General features: G+C 38.1%; 1 protein-coding gene across 1 annotated transcript in view; it reads left to right on the forward strand.

Moving 5' to 3' along the window:
• CTNNA3 (catenin alpha 3) overlaps nucleotides 1-20,991 on the forward strand; it is a 1,791,870-nt gene that overhangs the window by 1,705,888 nt on the left and 64,991 nt on the right. The window contains exon 16 of the mRNA XM_068981838.1: nucleotides 16,425-16,559. Coding sequence (XP_068837939.1) covers nucleotides 16,425-16,559 — 135 coding nt within the window. The remainder of the gene's footprint in view (nucleotides 1-16,424; nucleotides 16,560-20,991) is intronic.

Consider the following 20,991-nt stretch of genomic DNA (forward strand, 5'->3'; position numbering starts at 1 on the left):
TAGTCAAAGGATTTAGCATAGTCAATGAAGCAGAAGTGGATGTTTTTCTGGAATTCCCCTGCTTTATCTGTGATCCAGTAAATGTTGGCAATTTGATCTCTGATTCCTCTATCTTTTCTGAATCCATCATGTAGGTCTGAAAGTTCTCCATTCATGGACTGCTGAAGCCTAGCTTGATTTTGAGCATGTTGAGGAGGATTTTGAGCATTAGCTTTCTTGTGTGTGAAATGAGCACAAATGTACTGTAGTTTGAACATTCTTTGGCTTTGACCTTCTTCGGGATTAGAATGATAATTGACTTTTCCAGTCATGACCACTACCAAGCTTTCCAAATTTGCAGACATGCTGAGTGCAGTGCTTTAACAGTGTCATCTTTTAGGATTTTAAATAGCTCGGCTGGATTGCCATTACCTCCACTAGCTTTGTTCATAGTAATGCTTCCTTAGATCCACTAAACTTCACACTGCAGGATGCCTGGCTCTAGGTGAATGATCACACCATCATGATTATCTGGGTCATTAAGAACTTTTTTGTATAGTTCTTCTGTGTATACTTGCCACCTCTTCTTAATCTCTTCTGCTTCTGTTAGTTCTTTGCTGTTTCTGATCTTTTTCGTACCCATCTTTGCATGAAATGTTCCCTTGATATCTCTAATGTCCTTGAAGAGATCACTAGTCTTTCCCATTCTATTGTCTTCCTCTATTTCTTTGCATTGTTCACTTAAGAAGGCTTTTTTTCTCTCCTTGCAATTCTTTGAAACTCTACATTCAGATGAGTATATTTTTCCCTTTCTCCTTTGCCTTTCACTTCTCTTATTTTCTCAGCTATTTGTAAAGCCTCCTCAGAAAACCACTTTGCCTTCTTTCATTTCTTTTACTTGGGGATGGTTTTGGCCACTCCTGTATAGTATTACAAACCTCCATCCATAGTTTTCAGGTACTCTACCACATCGAATCATTTGAATCTATTTGTCACCTCCTCTGTATAATCATAAGGTATTTGATCTAAGTCATAATCTGAATGGCTTAGTAGTTTTCTCTACTTTCTTCAGTTTAAGCCTGAATTTTGCAATAAGGAGCTCATGATCTGAGCCATAGTCAGCTCATATCTATTTTGCTGACTGTATAGAGCTTCTCCATCTTTGGCAGCAAATATTTTAATCAGTCTATTTCAATATTAGCCATCTGGTGATGTCTGTGTGTAGAGCATCTCTTATGTTATTGGAGGAGGTAGTTTGCTGTGACCAGTGTGTTTTCTTGACAAAACTGTTAGCCTTTGCCCTTTCATTTTGTACTCCAAGTCCAAACTTGCCTGTTCTTCCAGGTATCCCTTGACTTCCTATTTTTTGCATTCCAAGGGCATCTTTTTTGGTATTAGTTCTAGAAGGTCTTATAGAACTTCATAACATTATTTGACTTCAGCTTCTTAGGCACTAGAGGTTGAGGATTACTCTGATGTTGAATGATTTGCCCTGGAATTGAATCGAGATCATTCTGTCATTTTTCAGATTGCACCTAAGAACTGCATTTCAGACTCTTTTTTGACTATGAGGGATACTCCATTTCTTCTGAGGGATTCTTGCCCACAGTAGTAGATATAATGAATGATATAATGATAGTCTGAGTTAAATTCATCTAATCCTGTCCTCTCTCATTCACTGATTCCTAAACTGTTGATGTTCACTGTTGTCATCTTCTTAACCATGCCTAATTTACCATGATTCATGGACCTAACATTCGAAGTTCCTATGCAATATTCTTCTTTACCGCATCAGACTCTACTTTCACCACCAGACACATCCACAACTGAGCATAGTTTCTACTTTGGGCCAGCCACTTCATTCTTTCTGGAGCTGTTTCTCAAGTCTTCCCCAGTAACGTAATGGACACCTTCCATCCTTCAGGGCTCATCTTCCAGTGTCATATCTTTCTGCCTTTTCATACTGTTCATTGGGTTTTCAAGACAAGAATTACTGAAGCGGTTTTCCATTCCTATCTCCAGTGGACCACATTCTGTCAGAATTCTCCACCATAACCTGTCTATCTTGGATGACCCTGCACGGCAAGGCTCATAGCTGCATTGAGTTACATAAGGCTATGATCCAAGTGATCATTTTGGTTAGCTTTCTGTAATTGTGATTTTTGTTCTGGAGGTGGTGGGATTGTAGTTCTCGCTTCCTCTGTCTACCCTCAGATGGATGAGGATAAGAGGCTTGTTTAAGCTTCTTGATCGGAGGGACTGGCTTGCTCTGGTGGGTAGGGCCATGCTAAATACATCTTTAATCCATTTATCTGCTGATGGGTGGGTCAGTGTTTCCTCCCTGTTAGTTTGATCGGAGGTGACCCAGTCCTGAAGTCTACAGGCTCTCTGGTAAAACTATTGGCAACCTCCAAGAGGACTTACTGGCAACCTCCAAGAGGACAGGGGGGCCTGGCGTGCTGCAATTCATGGGGTCGCAAAGAGCTGGACACTACTGAGTGACTGAACTGAACTGAACTGAAGAGGACTTATTCCAACAGGCTCCTCCCAGGACTGCTGCTGCCATTGCCCCTGTCTCCATGACAGGCAACTGCCAACCCACACTTCCACAGAAGACAGGAGACCCTCAAACACTCACAGGCATGTCTGACTCAGTCTCCTTTGATGTCACTGTTCCTTTAGCCTGGTTTCGGGTGCACATAAGGTTTTTTTTGTGCCCTCCAACAGTCTCTGTTTCCCCCCTTTCTGTGGAAGTTCTGTAATCAAATCCTGCTTGCCTTCAAAGTCAGATTCCCTGGTGATTTATAGTCCCTTTGCCGGATCCCCAGGTTGAGAAGTCTGATATGGGGCCTAGTACCTTCACAACAGTGTGAGAACTTCCCTGGTATTATTGTTATCCAGTTTGTCATTCACCCACCCCACAATACCCCCATACTAGTTATTGTGTATTACCATACGCAACTTACTACTTTGGTATTGCCATTAGGTAACTAGGAAGAAATGAATGAAAAATCTGTTTTAGCATATAGAAGCTTCATATAGACTTACTTGTCCCAATCACCCAACTTTTCTTGGGTTTTATCAGTTCAGTTCAGTCATTCAGTCATGTCCAACTCTTTGTGATCCCATGGACTGCAGCATGCCAGGCCTCCCTAATTGTGTTGAGATGCTATGGTAGATTGCATATGCCATCTAAGACGATGTTGTTTAAGTCTTACAGAACTTAAAATCCTATCCCCATTAGCCAGATTATTTCTGAGGGTCAGAATGATGTTCAGTTCAGTTAAATTCATTTGCTCAGTCATGTCTGACTCTTTGCGACCCCATGAATTGCAGCACGCTAGGCCTCCCTGTCTATCACCAACTCCCTGAGTTCACTCAAACTCACGTCCATCAAGTAAGTGATGCCATCCAGCCATCTCATCCTCTGTCATTCCCTTCTCCTCCTGCCCCCAATCCCTCCCAGCATCAGAGTCTTTTCCAATGAGTCAACTCTTTGCATGAGGTGGCCAAAGTACTGGAGTTTCAGCTTTAGCATCAATCCTTCCAAGGAACACCCAAGACTGATCTTTAGAATGGGCTGATTGAATCTCCTTGCAGTCCAAGGGACTCTCAAGAGTCTTCTCCAACACCACAGTTCAAAAGCATCAATTCTTTGGCACTCAGCTTTCTTCACAGTCCAATTCTCACATCCATACATGACCACTGGAAAAACCATAGCCTTGACTAGATGGACCCTTGTTGGCAAAGTATTGTCTCTGCTTTTCAATATGCTATCTAGGTTGGTCATCACTTTCCTTCCAAGGAGTAAGCGTCTTTTAATTTCATGGCTGCAGTCACCATCTGCAATGATTTTGGAGCCCCCAAAAATAAAGTCTGACACTGTTTCCACTGTTTCCCCATCTATTTCCCATGAAGTGATGGGACTGGATGCGTGATCTTCATTTTCTGAATGTTAAGCTTCAAGTTACTTATCACAATTATTAAACATTTTCCTCATGAATAAAGAGGATGGCAAATTGAAGAAGTAGCCTTCTTAGAAATCTAGGATTCCAAACTATTGGTACATATCTTTTTCTATTCTTTGACTCTTCACTGTAATTCATGTTAGCAGATATTCTAAATTAGATGAACTGGGTAATGCCTCACAAGGTAGGAAGAATACATTGAAAGATCTCAGTTACAAAAGCAACCTATCACAGACAGGAAAGTGATGAATAGGAAACACAATAAAAATGAACATCTGCTAAATTGTCTTGCACAGGAAGAAGACAAAATTGGACTTTGTAACTCCTGAATATTGTGTCTGAAACCTAATACTCCTTCAATGTGAAATTTCCAATGCAATGATATACAGATTATTGACTGGATACTCCTACCTAATCATAACTAGACACAATTAAAATGAATTTTCAGTGTTAAATATATTTAAAACCAACGCTAATTTAAGAAAGTGACATTAAAAAAAAAAATGAAAAATTGCAAGGCAAATTGTACCTGATACACTTACCTATGAACAAAACAGTCTGCAAGTATAATTTATGTTAATATTTTGACAAAGTATTGTTGGTGACTAGCCTCATTTGAATTGTTTCCTACTGATATTCTGAGAGTTAAAATATGTAATAAAACTACACTAAAAAGAAGCTTCTGAAACATTCATTATGCCATTCTAACATGTCTGTTAAGGATAAAACTCCCAGGTGCATCTTGTAGCAGTATTTGTATTTTGACACTGTTATTTGCCTGAAATTTATTTTGAGAAGAAAAGTTAATGCCTCACTTTGTTCTCCAGGTTAATGAACCTCTACTTTATAAAAATGAATGCATAGCAAATTCTCAGGATTAAACAGGAATAGACAAATACTGAAATATTTTATCTGTTTGCATCCTTGAAGTAATAGTCTCCTGTTAGAAGGCGTGCTGCTTTACTATTTTTTAGGTCTTTGTAATTTTCTCATTAAAGTAAATGAAGCCGCTCAGTCATGTCCAACTCTTTGTGACCCCAAGGATTGTAGCCCATGGAATTTTCCATGCAAGAGTACTGGAGTGGGTTGCCAATTCCTTCTCCAGGGGATCATCCTGACCCAGGGATCAAACCTGGGTCTTCTGCATTGAAGGCAGAGGCTTTCTCATTAAAACAAATTCTTAAATGCTTTGAAGGTGATTATATATCAAGTTTTACTTCATGTATGCAAAACTATAGCCCTAATTACCAAAAATAAGGTATTTTCAGGGTCTAGGAGGAGGGAGCTATTGGGTGTAAGAGGAGAATAAGAAAAAAGAGGAATGTTTCTTCTTACAAAGGGCTGGCTGAGTTAACCAAAACTTTCCCCCAAATCAAAATTTGTCTGCATTACCTTTCCACCATTCTTTCCACCATTCTTTTATTCTTTTTTTTCTTCTTTTTCTTTTTTTTAAATATAAATTTATTTATTTTAATTGAGGGCTAATTACTTTACAATATTGTATTGGTTTCTCCATACATCAACATGAATCCCCCACGGGTCCACCATTCTTTCCACATACATATTCTTTATAAAGGGTAAAACACTCTTCTAAGTTTATTTCTATCCAAGTAGCACTTGAGTTCAAGTTTCAGGCTTCAGGGAGAGACATGATGTTTTGGGATTGTAATCTAATACATAGGGAAGTCAGTCCTGAGAATTTCTCATGGAAGTCAGCAGAATGCTAAAAGTAGGTTATGCCAAAACTTTATACCTATTAATACTAAAGGAAAGGAGCTTTGATGAAGATGGGAAACATCTTTGTTTTTCATTGTTATTAGTATTCAAAATATATATTGCTGATAGCATTTTCTCAATTATTGTATGCTCAAACCTAGTTGAAACTAAAAATGGATTTAAAGCAGCCTTAACCTCAAGACCATTTAAGTCTAAATAAGTTCAGTTCAGTTGAGTTGCTCAGTCGTGTCCAGCATTTTGCGACCCCATGAACCACAGCACGCCAGGCCTCCCTGTCCATCACCAACTCCCGGAGTCCACCCAAACCCATGTCCATTGAGTCAGTGATACCATCCAGCCATCTCATCCTCTGTCGTCCCCTTCTCCTCCTGCCCTCAATCTTTCCCAGCATCAGGGTCTTTTCAAATGAGTCAGCTCTTCGAATCAGGTGGCCAAAGTATTGGAGTTTCAGCTTCAACATCAGTCCTTCCAATGAATACCCAGGACTGATCTCCTTTAGGATGGACTGATTGGATCTCCCTGCAGTGCAAGGGACTCTCAAGTGTCTTCTCCAACACCACAGTTCAAAAGCATCAATTCTTCAGCTATCAGCTTTCTTTGTAGTCCAACTCTCACATCCATACATGACTATTGGAAAAGGGTATATGACAAAATCTAAGTAGCATATATAAGTTCTGGTAAAACATTTATGCATGGAAAAATGCCAAACTATAATTTCCCAAATAAAACTCTCACAAGTCAGCACCCCCAATCTAGACCATATAATGTTGTCCTCCAGCGCATCCTAAAAGTGTTCCACTGTTTTTTGTTTTGCTTTGTTTTGTTTGTTTGTTGTTTGTTTTACCATACCCTTCACTTTTGTGTTTTAGAAACCTTAGTTTACTAAAGAGCAGCAATGATAGGTGTAACGAAGAAGAGAAATGTCCAAGTATAGTGAGATTTCTGGATGTAGAATCATCTAAAATTAATGACTGATCAAATTCAATAGATGAGTGAGACAGAGGAAGCACCCTTAATTTAGATAGTTAATAGAATAGGAAAAATGGTAGGCAACATGGAGTATGAGATAGTTGAGGGCTGTATGTGTTGAGAGTGAAATGTTGATAAGACCATGAAACAGGCTGGGTAAATGCAATATGTACATGGATTTTCCGAAGACATGGCTGGATGATAGAGATTTAGTCATGTTTATTTTATAAGTGATAGGGGAAGCCAGAGTGGCATATACTATTATCCAAGTAGAGGCTGAGAGTGAAAAGATGCCTAAGAATGGAAACTCAGGACACCAATAGGGGTGGCATTGAAAATTTAAAAAAAATAAAAATAAAAAATAAACAACAACAAAAAATATTCATGAAGAGAGAAAGATGGAATTACAGGGCTGAGGGAGGGATTTTGTTTTGAGGAACTTTCTGTTGACAGATTCAAGGATAGAAGACATTAAAAGTACAGAAAAAGATGGGATCACTGATGATCTGTGACTCTGAGGAAGTGAAATGAGACCGCCTCTGGGCTGGAGTATAGGTGGAGAAATGAGCCCTGTGGAAAGAAAGGTCATGGACACAAAGTGCTTTCTGCTACCACTAATTGCTTAAAATAACTATTCCAGAAATTCACAGTGACAACTGATACTTTCCCTTAACAAACTTTGCCAGCTAGCAGAATTTAAACTATTGTCTGTACTTTCAAAAATCATTTTAAATATGTCTTAAATAAAGTTTATACTCTATTATGGGCAAAAAAAAAAAAAGAAGCTAAACTTATAGAATAAAGGTCTTTAAAAGTATTCATTTTGCTAATTCATCCTTAAAATTCAAACTGAAAGGTAATAAATATTCTTCACTTTTCCTCTTGTTACTAAATGATATATTCTGCATTCGTACAAAACATCTTAACTAGAAGAATGAAAGCCAGTTTAATGTGACACAACCACTTAAATTGACATATCATCTGCTTGTCTGTAGTGAGTGTCCTGGTGGTTATAAAACTTAATTTAAACAAAAAATCCATGCATTGAAACACAAACCAGATGTCCTAGTTAACATCTCCTATCTTAATAAACTGGGAAATAATAACCAAAATGTATGATGACATTCTACCACTCAGTTTGCCTGAAAATCTCTAGCAGTATTCCAAGTATTTTTATGAAAAAAAAAAAAAACAAACTTTTTTTTAAACTAACGGATAAGAATGTTCTACACATTAAGTCCCAAACTTTTGCAACTAGTTTTATGCAAATATATAAAATCTGGGGAAAACATAATTTGATTTTAATAATGGAGGTTGGGCAAGTAGTAAAACAACAGGTTCTTAAAGTAGAGATGATGCATTCTCCTGATTCTGCTTCTAGGCTGTTGAAACTGATTCAGTAAGACTTTGCAAATGTCAATAGAAAAGAAGACTTTTAACAAATTTTATAGTATGGAATTTACATTTTTTAAAATACTTTAATTATAAAACTGACTACCCTCTTTAGGTGTAACCAAGTTTCTCATCAATTCTGGGAATGAAGGGTAAATCAGAGTCAAGTAACTTTTAAACTTTTAATTTCAAAAGTTCAAATTTTCTACTCATTTGCATCATTATTTCCTAAACAGAATTATTCTGCTAGCATGGTATGAAAGTCTCTCCAGAGAGACTGTAGATTTTTCTTAAGCTTGGGTGATTGCAACATTGTTTATCAGTTAAGAATCTAACTATTAATTTGCAAGTTTGGTTTTATCAGAAGTTATATGAGTGAGTGAATGAGAGTCACTCAGTCGTGTCCAACTCTTTGCGACCGAATGGACTATAGCCTGGCCAGGGTCCTCTGTCCATGGAATTCTCCAGTCAAGAATCCTGGAATGGGTTGTCATTTCCTTCTCCAGGGCAGAAGTTATATAGTGTTTGTCTTAAGGAACAAATTCACAGTAATCCTATTTATAATATACAGGTAAAGTGTCAGTTTTAGAAACCAATTTACAAACCAGAGTGACAATTTACTATTTACTATATAAGATAAAACTAGCAGGAAGACTGATATTGTTTGGAGACCTTACAAGTAGGGAGTGAGGCCAGATCATGTGAGTTTGGATACCAACTTCATCATTTATTAATTGGGCAAATAACTTAGCTTCTCTATGACTCACTTCACTCCTTTGGTAAATGGAGATAATGAAGTTGTGTGAGAGCTAATATAGATAAAGAACCTGGAATAACATGTGACAAATAAAACACTGTATGTGTCAAAGGTTATTATGGAGTCCATCCATAAGAACAAAGAGTAAATAAGAGCCTTTATTACTCAGGATAGCCAAAACAATGTTTTGAATGAATTTCATATAGAAGAGATCACTGTGTAGTGAATGAAATAGAGAAAATTCAGTTCAGTTTTTTACACAAGTCATATACTCTGTCTTGCAAATGACAATATGACAGTAATTAGCTCTAAGTGGAATGGCCCTGTGAATACTATGGTATGTATGTACAGGCCGTAGCACAGCGCCTGTGCCATTCACACAGATGAAGCACCTAATAAAGACCCACTTCCTGTCATGGTGAAAAAAAAAAAAATTGTCATGCCTTTCATTGTTATAGGTAATTCTAGATAGTTAATCTGTGAATTTAATAAAAATCTGAGTAATCGTTACTTCAAAATAGACATAGTGTTACCATAAAACTTCTATTTCCTTGGAACCATGTAAACCACAGTAATCTGTGATTTGAAGAAAAAAAAAATCACTCCAAATTCTGTTAAGTTCTGTGACTGAAAATAAAATAGATTTGAAAGCAAGTGGATATGGATTCAAATACTGGCTCTAACATAAACTCCTCCATCCTGGGAAAATTATGCTTTCTAAAATTATTATGATTTTCTCATTTGGAAATTGGGGAAAGTGAAAGGAAAGTGTTAGCCGCTCAGTCGTGTCTGACTCTTTTCAACCCCATGGACTGTAGTCCAGCAGGCTCCTCTGTCCATGGGATTCTCCAGGCATGAATACTGGGGTGGGTAGCCATTCCCTTCTCCAGGGGATCTTCCCCACCCAGGGATTGAACTCAGATCTGCGGTATTATAGGCAGATCCATGACCATCGGAACCACCAGGGAGAAAATCCCTTTCTTTTTTTCCTCCCCTATTACCTTCTCTCTCCCTCTCTCTGCCCTTCTCCTTTACACTTGTCTCCTCTTTCTTTTTACTTAGCTTCAATTTAATCCTCCTGATGAGAATTGTGGGATTATCCTTTCAGTTCAGTTCAGTCATTCGATCATGTCCAACTCTTTATGACCCCACGGAATGCAGCACACCAGGCCTCCCTGTCCATCACCAACTCCCAGAGTTTACTCAAACTCATGTCCATTGAATCGGTGAAATGAAGTGAAGTGAAGTGAAGTGAAGTCGCTTAGTCGTATCCAACTCTTTGCTACCCCATGGGCGGTAGCCTACCAGGCTCATCAGTGGATGGGATTTTCCAGGCAAGAGTACAGGAGTGGGTTGCCATTTCCTTCTCCAGGGGATTTCCTGACCCAGGGATCGAATCTGGGTCTCCTTCATTGTAGGCAGAACCTTTACCGTCTGTGCTATAGGTACTGTGATTATTGAGTCAGTGATGCCATCCAAATATCTTATCCTCAGTCATCCTCTTCTCCTCCCACCTTCAATCTTTCCCAGCAACAGGGTCTTTTCAAATGAATCAGTACTTCGAATTAGGTGACCAGAGTTTTGAAGGTTCAGTTTCATCCTTCCAATGAATATTCAGGACTGATTTCCTTTAGTATTAACTGGCTTGATCTCCTTGCAGTCCAAGGGACTCTCAAGAGTCTTCTCCAATACCACAGTTCAAGAGCATCAATTCTTTGGTGCTCAGTTTTCTTTATAGTCCAACTCTCAAATCCATACATGATACTGGAAAAAAACATAACGTTGACTAGATGGACTTTGGTTGGCAAAGTAATGTCTCTGCTTTTTAATAAACTGTCTAGGTTAGTCATTGCTTTTCTTCCAAGGGGCAAGAGTCTTTTAATTTCATGGCTGCAGTCACCATCTCCAATGATTTTGGAACACCCCCCAAAAAAGTCTGTCACTGTTTCCACTGTTTCCCCATCTATCTGCCATGAAATAATGGGACCAGATGCCATGATCTTAGTTTTCTAAATGTTGAGTTTTAAGCCAAGTTTTTCACTCTGCTCTTTTACTTTCATCAAGGGGCTCTTAAATTCTTCTTCACTTTCTGCCATAAGGGTGGTGTCATCTGCATATGTGAGGTTATTGATATTTCTCCCAGAAGTCTTCGTTCCAGCTTGTGCTTCCTCCAGCCCAGCATTTCTCAAGAAGTACTCTGCATACAAGTTAAGTAAACAGGGTGACAATATACAGCCTTGACTAACTCCTTTCACGATTTGAAATCAGTCTGTTGTTCCATGTCCAGTTCTAACTGTTGCTTCTAGACCTGCATGCAGATTTCTCAAGAGGCAGGTTAGGTGGTCTGGTATTCCCATCTCTTTCAGAATTTTCCACAGTTTGTTGTGATCCAAACAGTCAGAGGCTTTGGCATAGTCAATAAAGCAGGCGTAGATGTTTTTCCAAAACTCTCTCACTTTTTTGATGATCCAATGGATGTTGGCAATTTGATCTCTGGTTCCTCTGCCTTTTCTAAAACCAGCTTGAACATCTGGAAGTTCACGGTTCATGTACTGTTGAAGCCTGGCTTGGAGAATTTTGAGCATTTCTTTGCTAGCGTGTGAGATGAGTTCAATTGTGCAGTAGTTTGAGCATTCTTTGACGTTTCTTTTCTTTGGGATTGGAATGAAAACTGACCTTTTCCAGTCCTGTGGCCACTGCTGAGTTTTCCAAATTTGCTGGCATATTGGGTGTAGCACTTTCACAGCATCATCTTTTAGGATTTGAAACAGCTCAGCCTGAATTCTATCACCTCCACTAGCTTTGTTCGTAGTGATGCTTCCTAAGGCCCACTTGACTTCGCATTCCAGGATGTCTGGCTCTAGGTGAGTGATAACAGCATCGTGATTATCTGTGTTGTGAAGATCATTTTTGGTTTTTTTGTTTGTTTGTTTTGTTTTGTTTTTTGTTTTGTAGGACGTGGTACATTTCATTTTATTTATTATTTTATTTTATTTTTATTTTTTTTTTACATGTGTTCCCAAACATGAACCCCCGTCCCACCTCCCTCCCCATAACATCTCTCTGGGTCATCCCCGTGCACCAGCCCCAAGCATGCCGTATCCTGCGTCAGACGTAGACTGGCGATTCGATTCTTACATTATAGTATACATGTTTCAATGCCATTCTCCCAAATCATCCCACCCTCTCCCTCTCCCTCTGAGTCCAAAAGTCCGTTATACACATCTGTGTCTTTTTTGCTGTCTTGCATACAGGGTCATCATTGCCATCTTTCTGAAGATCATTTTTGTATAGTTCTTCTGTGTATTCTTGCCACCTCTTAGCATCTTCTGCTTCTGTTAGGTCCATACCATTTCTGTCCCTTATTGTGCCCATCTTTGCATGAAATGTTCCCTTGGTATCTCTAATGTCCTTGAAGAGACCTCTAGTCTTTCCCATTCTATTGTTTTCCTCTATTTCTTTGTATTGATCACTGAGAAAGGCTTTCATATCTATCCTTGCTATTCTTTGGAACTTTTCATTGAAATGGGTATATCTTTCCTTTTCTCCTTTGCCTTCCGCTTCTCTTCTTTTTTCACTATTTTTAAGACCTATTCAGACAAGCATTTTGCTTTTTTGCATTTTTTGCATTACTTGGCCAACAAAGGTCCATCTAGTCAAGGCTATGGTTTTTCCAGTAATCATATATGGATGTGAGAGTTGGACTATAAAGAATGTTGAGTGCCGAAGAATTGATGATTTTGAACTGTGGTTTGGAGAAGACTCTTGAGTCCCTTGGACCACAAGGAGATCCAACCAGTCCATCCTAAAGGAAATCAGTCCTTAATATTCATTGGAAAGACTAATGTTGAAGCTGATACTCTAATACTTTGGCCACCTGATGAAAAGTACTGACTCATTTGAAAAGACCCTGATGCCTGGAAAGATTGAAGGTGGAGGAGGAGACAACAGAGGATGAGATGGATGGATGGCATCACCGACTCAATGGACATGAGTTTGAGTAAATTCTATTAGTTGGTGATGGACAGGGAGGCCTGGCTTGCTGCTGTCCATGGAATTGCAGAGATTTGAACACAACTGAACTGAACTGAACTCTCCACTTTTGGCTCTGAAGAACATAGTCAGTCTGACTTCAGTATTGACCATCTGGTGATGTCCATGTGTAGAATTTTCTCTTGTGTTATTAGAAGAGGGTGCTTGCTATGATCACTGCCTTCTTAGCAAAACTCTGTCAGCCTTTGCCCTGCTTCATTCTGTACTCCAAGGACAAATTTGCCCGTTACTCCAGGTATTTTTTGATTTCCTACTTTGAATTCCAGTGCCCTATAATGAAAAGGACATCTTTTTTGGGTGTTAGTTCTAGAAGGTCTTGTAGGTCTTCATAGAACTATTCAACTTCAGCTTCTTCAACATTATTGTTGGGGGGCATAGACTTGGATTACTTTGATACTAAATGGTTTACCTTAGAAACAGAGATCATTCTCTCATTTTTGAGATTGCATCCAAGTACTGCATTTCAAACTCATGTTGACTATGATGGCTACTCCATTTCTTCTAAGGGATTCTTGCCTATAGTCATAGATATAATGGTCATCTGAGTTAAATTCACCCATTCCAGTCCTTTTTAGTTTGCTGATTCCTAGAATGTCCACGTTCACTCTTGCCATCTCCTATTTGACCACTTCCAGTTTGCCTTGATTCATGGACCTAACATTCCAGATTCCTATGCTGTATTGTTCTTTATAGCATTGGACTTTACTTCCATCACTGGTCACATCCACAGCTGGGTATTGTTTTCGCTTTGACTCCATCTTTTAATTCTTTCTGTAGTTATTTCTCCACTCTTTTCCAGTAGCATATTTGGCACCTGGGAAATTCATCTTTCAGTGTCCTATCTTTTTGCCTTTTCATACTGTTCATAGGATTCTCAAGGCAATAATACTGAAATGGTTTGCCATTCCCTTCTCCGGTGGAACATATTTTGTCAGAATTCTCCACCATGACCTGTCTGTCTTGGGTGGCCCTACATGGCATAGCTCATAGTTTCACTGAGTTAGACAAGGTGTGGTCCATGTGATCAGATTGGTTGGTTTTCTATGATTGTTGTTTTCAGTCTATCTGCCCTCTGATGGAGAAGGATAGAAGGCTTACTGAAGCTTCCTGATGGGAGAGTCTGACTAAGGGTGAAAGTGGGTCTTATACTGATGGGCAGGGCCATGCTCAGTAAATCTTTAATCCAATTTTCTTTTGAAGGGCGGGGCTGTGTTCCCTCTCTGTTATTTGACCTGAGGCCAAACTACATGGGGGTACTGAAGAGAATGGTGACCCCCTTCAAAAGGTCCCATGCATGCACTGCTACGCTCAGCGTATATGTGGTCCTGCATCTGGCCACTGCTGACCACCTCTGCCGGAGATTCCTGAACACTCACGGGCAAGTCTGGGTTAGCCTCTTGTGGGGTCACTGCTCCTTTCTCCTGGGTCCTGGTGAGCACAAGGTTCTGTTTGTTTACTTCCTCCTCTTTTGAGTGTGAAGTTGCTTTAGTCTTGCTCCTGACTGTTTGCCACCCTATGCATTATAGTCTGCCAGGCTCCTCTGTCAATGGGATTCTCCAGGAAAGGATACTGGAGTGGATAGCCATTTCCTTCTCCAGAGGATCTTCCTGATACAGGGATTGAACCCCTGTCTCTTGTGGCTCCTGCATTGCAGGCAGATTCTTTACTGCCGAGCCACCAGGGAAGCCCTTAGAAGTTGAGAAACACCCTTAATTCAAGTTTTCTCTGTCATCTTATCTGATTGTCTCTCTAACTGGGTACCATGTACACATAAATTCACTCATCTGTCCATTCCTATCTAAATATTGATAGTATTTCTACAGTAGAATTTATAACTTTGCTATCTTTGTTGAATAACTTTACTTAAAGGTCACGTTCTCATCTTTAACATATTTTGGAGCTATGTAGACTAGTCTATTTAGCAAATATAAAAGAGAACAAAATTCTCAGACTGTTTCAGCAACACTCTAGCTTATGAATTATTATGCAAAAGCAGAAATGCTGTCTTGTCTTTCGTTTTGCTTTTCAGTTTTTAGTTTTGGTTAGTAGATTAAAAATGATTTCAGTAATAACATTTTATTCTAGAAGTAATATGTTCTAAGGGCTTCCCTGGTGGCTCAGTCAGTAAAGAATCTGCGTGCAGTTCAGGAGACCTGAGTTTGATCCCTAGGTTGGAAAAATCCGCTGGAGAAAGGAATGGCAACCCACTCCAGTATTCCTTTCTGGAGAATTCCATGGACAGAGGAGGCTACAGTCTATGGGGTCACAAAGAGTTTCACATGACTGAATGACTAGCATCAATATATTTTAAGACTAAAAATATTAAGATGTGTAAAATATGAAAAAAGTGAAAAATACTGATACCACTTTTATTTACCATTTTCACGTTCACATATTTATTTTCCACTGTGTTTTAAACACAAACATAAAAATATTTTTTAAACAGTTTGATTGATATGGCATGTGAAATTTTAAATACTGAGCTTTTTCTCTTTCCAAAAACATTTTCCTTTGAAAATATTATTTTCGAGACTATATAATGTCACATTATATAGCTATGTATCCTAATTTAATCTTTTCACTATTATAGGGCATTTATTTCCAAATTTTGCTACTGTAAGTAATGCTATAGTGAATATCTTTGTATATAAATTACTGTTTGTAGTTCCATATCCTTATGAATATGTATTATATTTAAAGTAAATTAAGTTATTGGGGATTTTTAAAACTCTAATTGTATAAGAGAAAGAACACAAAGATTAAACACTGACCACAGATATTTATTGTGTTGTGATTACGCTCTACTCCAGGGAATTCCTTACAGAAGATAACAACGTAGGAGGCTGTTTTTGGTAAAGCCATACATCTCTAAAACACGTATGCTGCCTGATTCTTGTTTCCAAGTAGATCCATAGCTGTTAGCTACTATAGAAATTACTTCTTTGGTCTAAAATCATTAGAACATTAACTTCTGAAAGTAATAGGACATATGTCCTGTTACAGATGTTTTTTAATGCCCATATAAATATTAATTACACAGGACAGAAATGCAGAGCTATGAGTCCCAAGGAGTAATCTGATAGCAACTGTAGAAGAAAGGAATCATTGCATTTTAAATACTTCTTTAGATTTACCTTAAAATGAACTTTAAAAGCTTCTAATGTTACAATAAATTAAAGGCAATTATTTTTATGTACCTTTTCATGTCTGGAAATTTATGTACTATTTCTTCTATCCATGCAGAAGTAGAGGATGGCATGGCAACCCACTCCAGCATTCTTGCATGGAGAATTCCATGGACAGAGGAGCCTGGCAGGCTATAGTCCATGGGGTCACAAAGAGTCAGACATGAGTGAAGTGACTTAGAATGCTGAAGTAATTAAGGTTGAAACATGAATATACTCTGCTAATGGGGAAAGCATATCAAAATCTACATGGGTTTGGTCTAAGTAATGGGACTCAGTGAAAATAAAGTTGGTGCCTTAAAGGTACTTGTAGTCTCAGTGTTTACTCACTTTGATCTAATTCTTTGTTTTGATATTTTCACTTAATCTCTCATACGTGTTTAGTGCCCGGATCCATCGTGCAAACAGGACTTGTTGGCCTACCTGGAACAGATTAAGTTCTACTCTCACCAGCTGAAGATCTGCAGTCAAGTTAAAGCTGAGATTCAGAACCTGGGGGGAGAGCTTATCATGTCAGCAGTGAGTACTGTGCCACACTTACACATCACATGTGGAAGATGCTTGAAACAGCAGCTACAACCCACCTTGCCCCACCAATTCTTATAGGGTCATGTAGGTTAGAAGAAATTCAACTGGAGTATATAAAATTTCATGAAACTGGAGTACCAAGAAATCATGTCAGATTTCTTAAAGAAATGTTAAGTCAGTACAGCTTCTCTTTATTTACTTCAAAGATTTTAGAATGAATCAGGTTCTGGAAGCCACTTGTGTAAGGATTGAACATTAATTTAGAGCATGGTATCCAGATATCAGAAAGTGTACAGATGCAACTCTGAATTGAATCCTTTAATTTTTATAAAAAAATAAGTTCCTGTGGAATTGCAGATCCATGAAATAATTGCTTTCTCACTGTTAAGTAATATTCATTTTCCCATCAGTCATTTTTATATCATAGAAATTCAGGTCTTGAAACTGTTATCTCCATATGTAATTGTGACACTGGACTATGGTAGAACATAAATAGAGAAACTTTCATAGATTATTTGGTGAACCTGAGTTTTAAACTGCTTTAAAGACCATGGTTGAAATAATGTCTACCTTTTCTACTCATCTTTTAATAATGGTAGATCATTTTTTTGAGTGAGCATGGTAATAAAATAACATTTGAATCTATATTTGATTCAGTTATCAGTGACTTTGAGGACATGGACCAAGATTATAAATTTAAGTTAAAGCAAAATATCATAAACCTTCTAGGAACTTAAATTCATAAGAACAGATTTTTAAAAATTATAACAGCATAAATATAAATATGTACATCTACGAGCTCTCTAGCCTGACTTTGGACTTTCCCCCAGTGAGCTAACATTTTGTTTTTAAATGTTTATTTGGCTGTACCGGGTCTTAGTTGCAGCAGGTGGGATCTTTAGGTGTGGCATGCGAACTCAGCTGCGGCATGTGGGATCTAGTTCCTTGACCAGGAATCAAACCCAGACCCCTTGTATTGGGAGTTTGGAGTCTTAGCCACTGGACCACCAGGTAAGTTCCTAAACTAACATTTAAAAAAAAAAAAAAAAAAAGAACATAGCTGCAAAAACAAAAGCAAAGGTAATTCTCTGGTGGTCCAGCGGTGAGGACTTTGTGCTTTCAGTGCCCCAGGCCCAGGTTCAATACCTAATCAAGGAACTAAAACTGTGCAAGTACAATGCCCCACTTGAAAAAAGTTCATTAGGTTTATATTAGTGAATACCAAAACTGCAGTTTACCTTCAAATGTCTATGCAGCCTCTGTTCAGATGGACATGCTTAAATCTGTGATAAACTGAAGACCAAAAATCAAAAGTGAATAATTTGGAAATTAAGTCTAAGTAATTATTAGAGATAAAAAATTAATTTCCTTGATATGCAAATTTTGCAAGAACAGTAACACCAACCAACATAGCCTGTGTTATTTTGGTACTTTGTCACTTTTCAAAGGAAAAGGCATTTTAACTAGTCACTGCATGCTCAGTTTCTTCAGTCATATCTGACTGTTTGTGACCCCATGGACTATAGTCCCCCAGGCTCCTCTGTCCATGGGATTCTCCAGTTAAGAATACTTAAGTGGGTTGCCATTTCTCACTGTCAACACAGAAATGTGTGCTTATGGATACATGCATGACTATATATATGTATGTATACAAACAGTGTGTGTATACATATATACACATAAAAATGTATCTTCATTTTGGATTACTAGGCACTCAGTCTTCATTTTCTCACTTAATTATAGTACTTTAAATGTGTAAAAAATATATTTTAGACCCAAGCCTGTCTTCTGTTTACTTTTCTCAATTTCATACACTCACCATCATTCACAAAGTCTAAATACATATGAAATTTATTTTCCAATTATATATGTATTTCTTCATGTTGTCTAAAGCTAAGATTTCAAAAATGCTGACAGAAGTTCAGTTTATACATTATGTTAAAATGTATTACCATTAATTGTTCCTCCAAATATAATTTCCTCCAGATGTACAAATTGAGTTGGTATCCTTCCTGTTTGGTACGGTGATTCAAATTCATGAACTTTGTATATTTTACAGATAGATTAAGCATGAGTCATTTAGAATCATGATTTACAATTTAAAAGCTGAGTCATTATATAAAATGAGGAATAGCATTGCAAATGCAATTCTATTTTGTCTTCATTGCACCCAACATTTTCCGTTAGAAAAAGTAAACCTGAAGAAAGGGAGCATGTCATGCACCTTTTTACATGTTTTACTGCCATCTGCTTGCAGGTAGGTTCTGGAAAGCTTTTAAAATTCCTTTAATTTGTGTATGCCAAAGCCCAATTACTTTATTTTCTCAGTGACCCTGAGTTCCCATCTTGTCTTCTTTCTTCTTTAAATTGAGCAGTCCTAATCTAAGTCATTGTTTTCCTTTGATGTCTTTTGAAAAGTAATAAGCATGACTCTAAAGCAGGGAAACCCATTAAAAATTACAGAAATTTGGTATTCAAAACTATACCCTTCAAAGTTTGCATTCCAAAATCAGGTTTATGAAACATTACTTTTAACAAATATATTTGGTTAAAAAGTGTATTACTGGAGTGTATAGAATACATTTCTAGAGTAAATACCCAGTGTATTCTGGATCTGGGGTATTACAGTTTAGGATAAAAAAGTAAGTTCATAACATAAAGCATTTTAAATCATTCTCATAATAGTCTATTTAATTAAATTTGTTTTCTAATGATTCTTATGTGTATTTCAAGCATTTATCCTGAAGTTGCACATTTCATTTCTAAGGACACCAAAGTGTAGTTTGTCCAAAACCCCAACAATGAATTGAGCATCTTCTCGGTACCCAGCATCTGAGAATATCGTGAGATGCCAAGATGAATATATATCATACCTCCTTCAAGATGATCAAACGTGCAAAATTAAAGTACATAGTAAAAGTGAAAGTGGCTGAGTCGTGTCCGACTCTTTGTGACCCCATGGACTACAGTCCATGTAATTCTCTAGGCCAGAATACTGGAGTAGGTAGCCTTTCCCTTCCCCAGGGGCTCTTACAAACCCAGGGATGGAACCCAGGTCTCCCACATTATAATCCCACATTGTAAGCAGACTCTTTACCAGCTGAGCCACAAGGGAAGCCCAAGAATACTGGAGTTGGAGTTCAGTTCAGTTCAGTTCAGTCACTCAGTCATGTCTGACTCTTTGCGACCCCATGAATCGCAGCATGCCAGGCCTCCCTGTCCATCACCATCTCCCGGAGTTCACTCAGACTCACGTCCATCGAGTCCGTGGTGCCATCCAGCCATCTCATCCTGGGTCGTCCCCTTCTCCTCCTGCCCCCAATCTCTCCCAGCATCAGAGTCTTTTCCAATGAGTCAATACTTCGCATGAGGTGTCCAAGTACTGGAGCTTCAGCTTTAGCATCATTCCTTCCAAAGAAATCCCAGGGTTGATCTCCTTCAGAATGGACTGGTTGGATCTCCTTGCAGTCCAAGGGACCCTCAAGAGTCTTCTCCAACACCACAGTTCAAAAGCATCAATTCTTCGGCGCTCAGCCTTCTTCACAGTCCAACTCTCACATCCATACCATACATGACCACAGCCTATCACTTTTTCAGCAGATCTTCCAACTCAGGAATCGAACCGGGGTCTCCTGCATTGCAGGCAGATTCTTTACTAACTGAACTATCAGCGAATATAAGACACACCTAAATATACAAAGATGTGACACACTATAAGATGGTTAAATACACAAAAGCACATGGTAAGAGGTGAAAGTGAAAGTGGTAAGAGGTGAAGGAATAATTGATTCCACTGATGTGGTGAGTGAACAAGAGACAGCTCCAAAAAGTGGTTCAACTCTAATTTGATCCTTCATTAATAGGTAAAAAGCAAAAGAAACAGGCAAAAAATAAACCACTGTATATTTATGAGGAACGGAGAGGACAAGGATTTGAGGTAGATAGAACAGCTGAAGTATAAAGATAGAAATAGGGAAAGAAGAGGTTTTATGTGGAAATAGCAAACAATCTAAACTGATTAGAAACAATTGTACTTGGTATGGTTGGCATATGTTATGAGGGATGGGAAATAGAAGAGGAGCTTTAAAAGAAACTGAGGCTGTTTCAGGATTACTAATAGCATTTTAACTTTATTGTATAGACAACTGAGAATAATTGAAAAAGCTGAAGTTTGAGATGGATATAAAAAAATACATGTATTATTTGAAGCTACCTTTTTAAAAAATAACTGCTAACCTTTTATTTTCTATTAAAGTATAGCTGATTTACAATATTATATTCATTTCAGGTATATAACATATTGGTTCAATGTTCTTATAGATTATACTCTGTTTAAAGTTTTTATAGAGTAATGGTTATATTTCCATGTGCTGCAAAATAATTCTTGCATTTTTTTCAACTGAGGCATAGTTGATTTATAATT

The sequence above is a fragment of the Capricornis sumatraensis genome, chromosome 10 (assembly GCF_032405125.1).
Source record: "Capricornis sumatraensis isolate serow.1 chromosome 10, serow.2, whole genome shotgun sequence".
Taxonomy (NCBI): domain Eukaryota; kingdom Metazoa; phylum Chordata; class Mammalia; order Artiodactyla; family Bovidae; genus Capricornis; species Capricornis sumatraensis.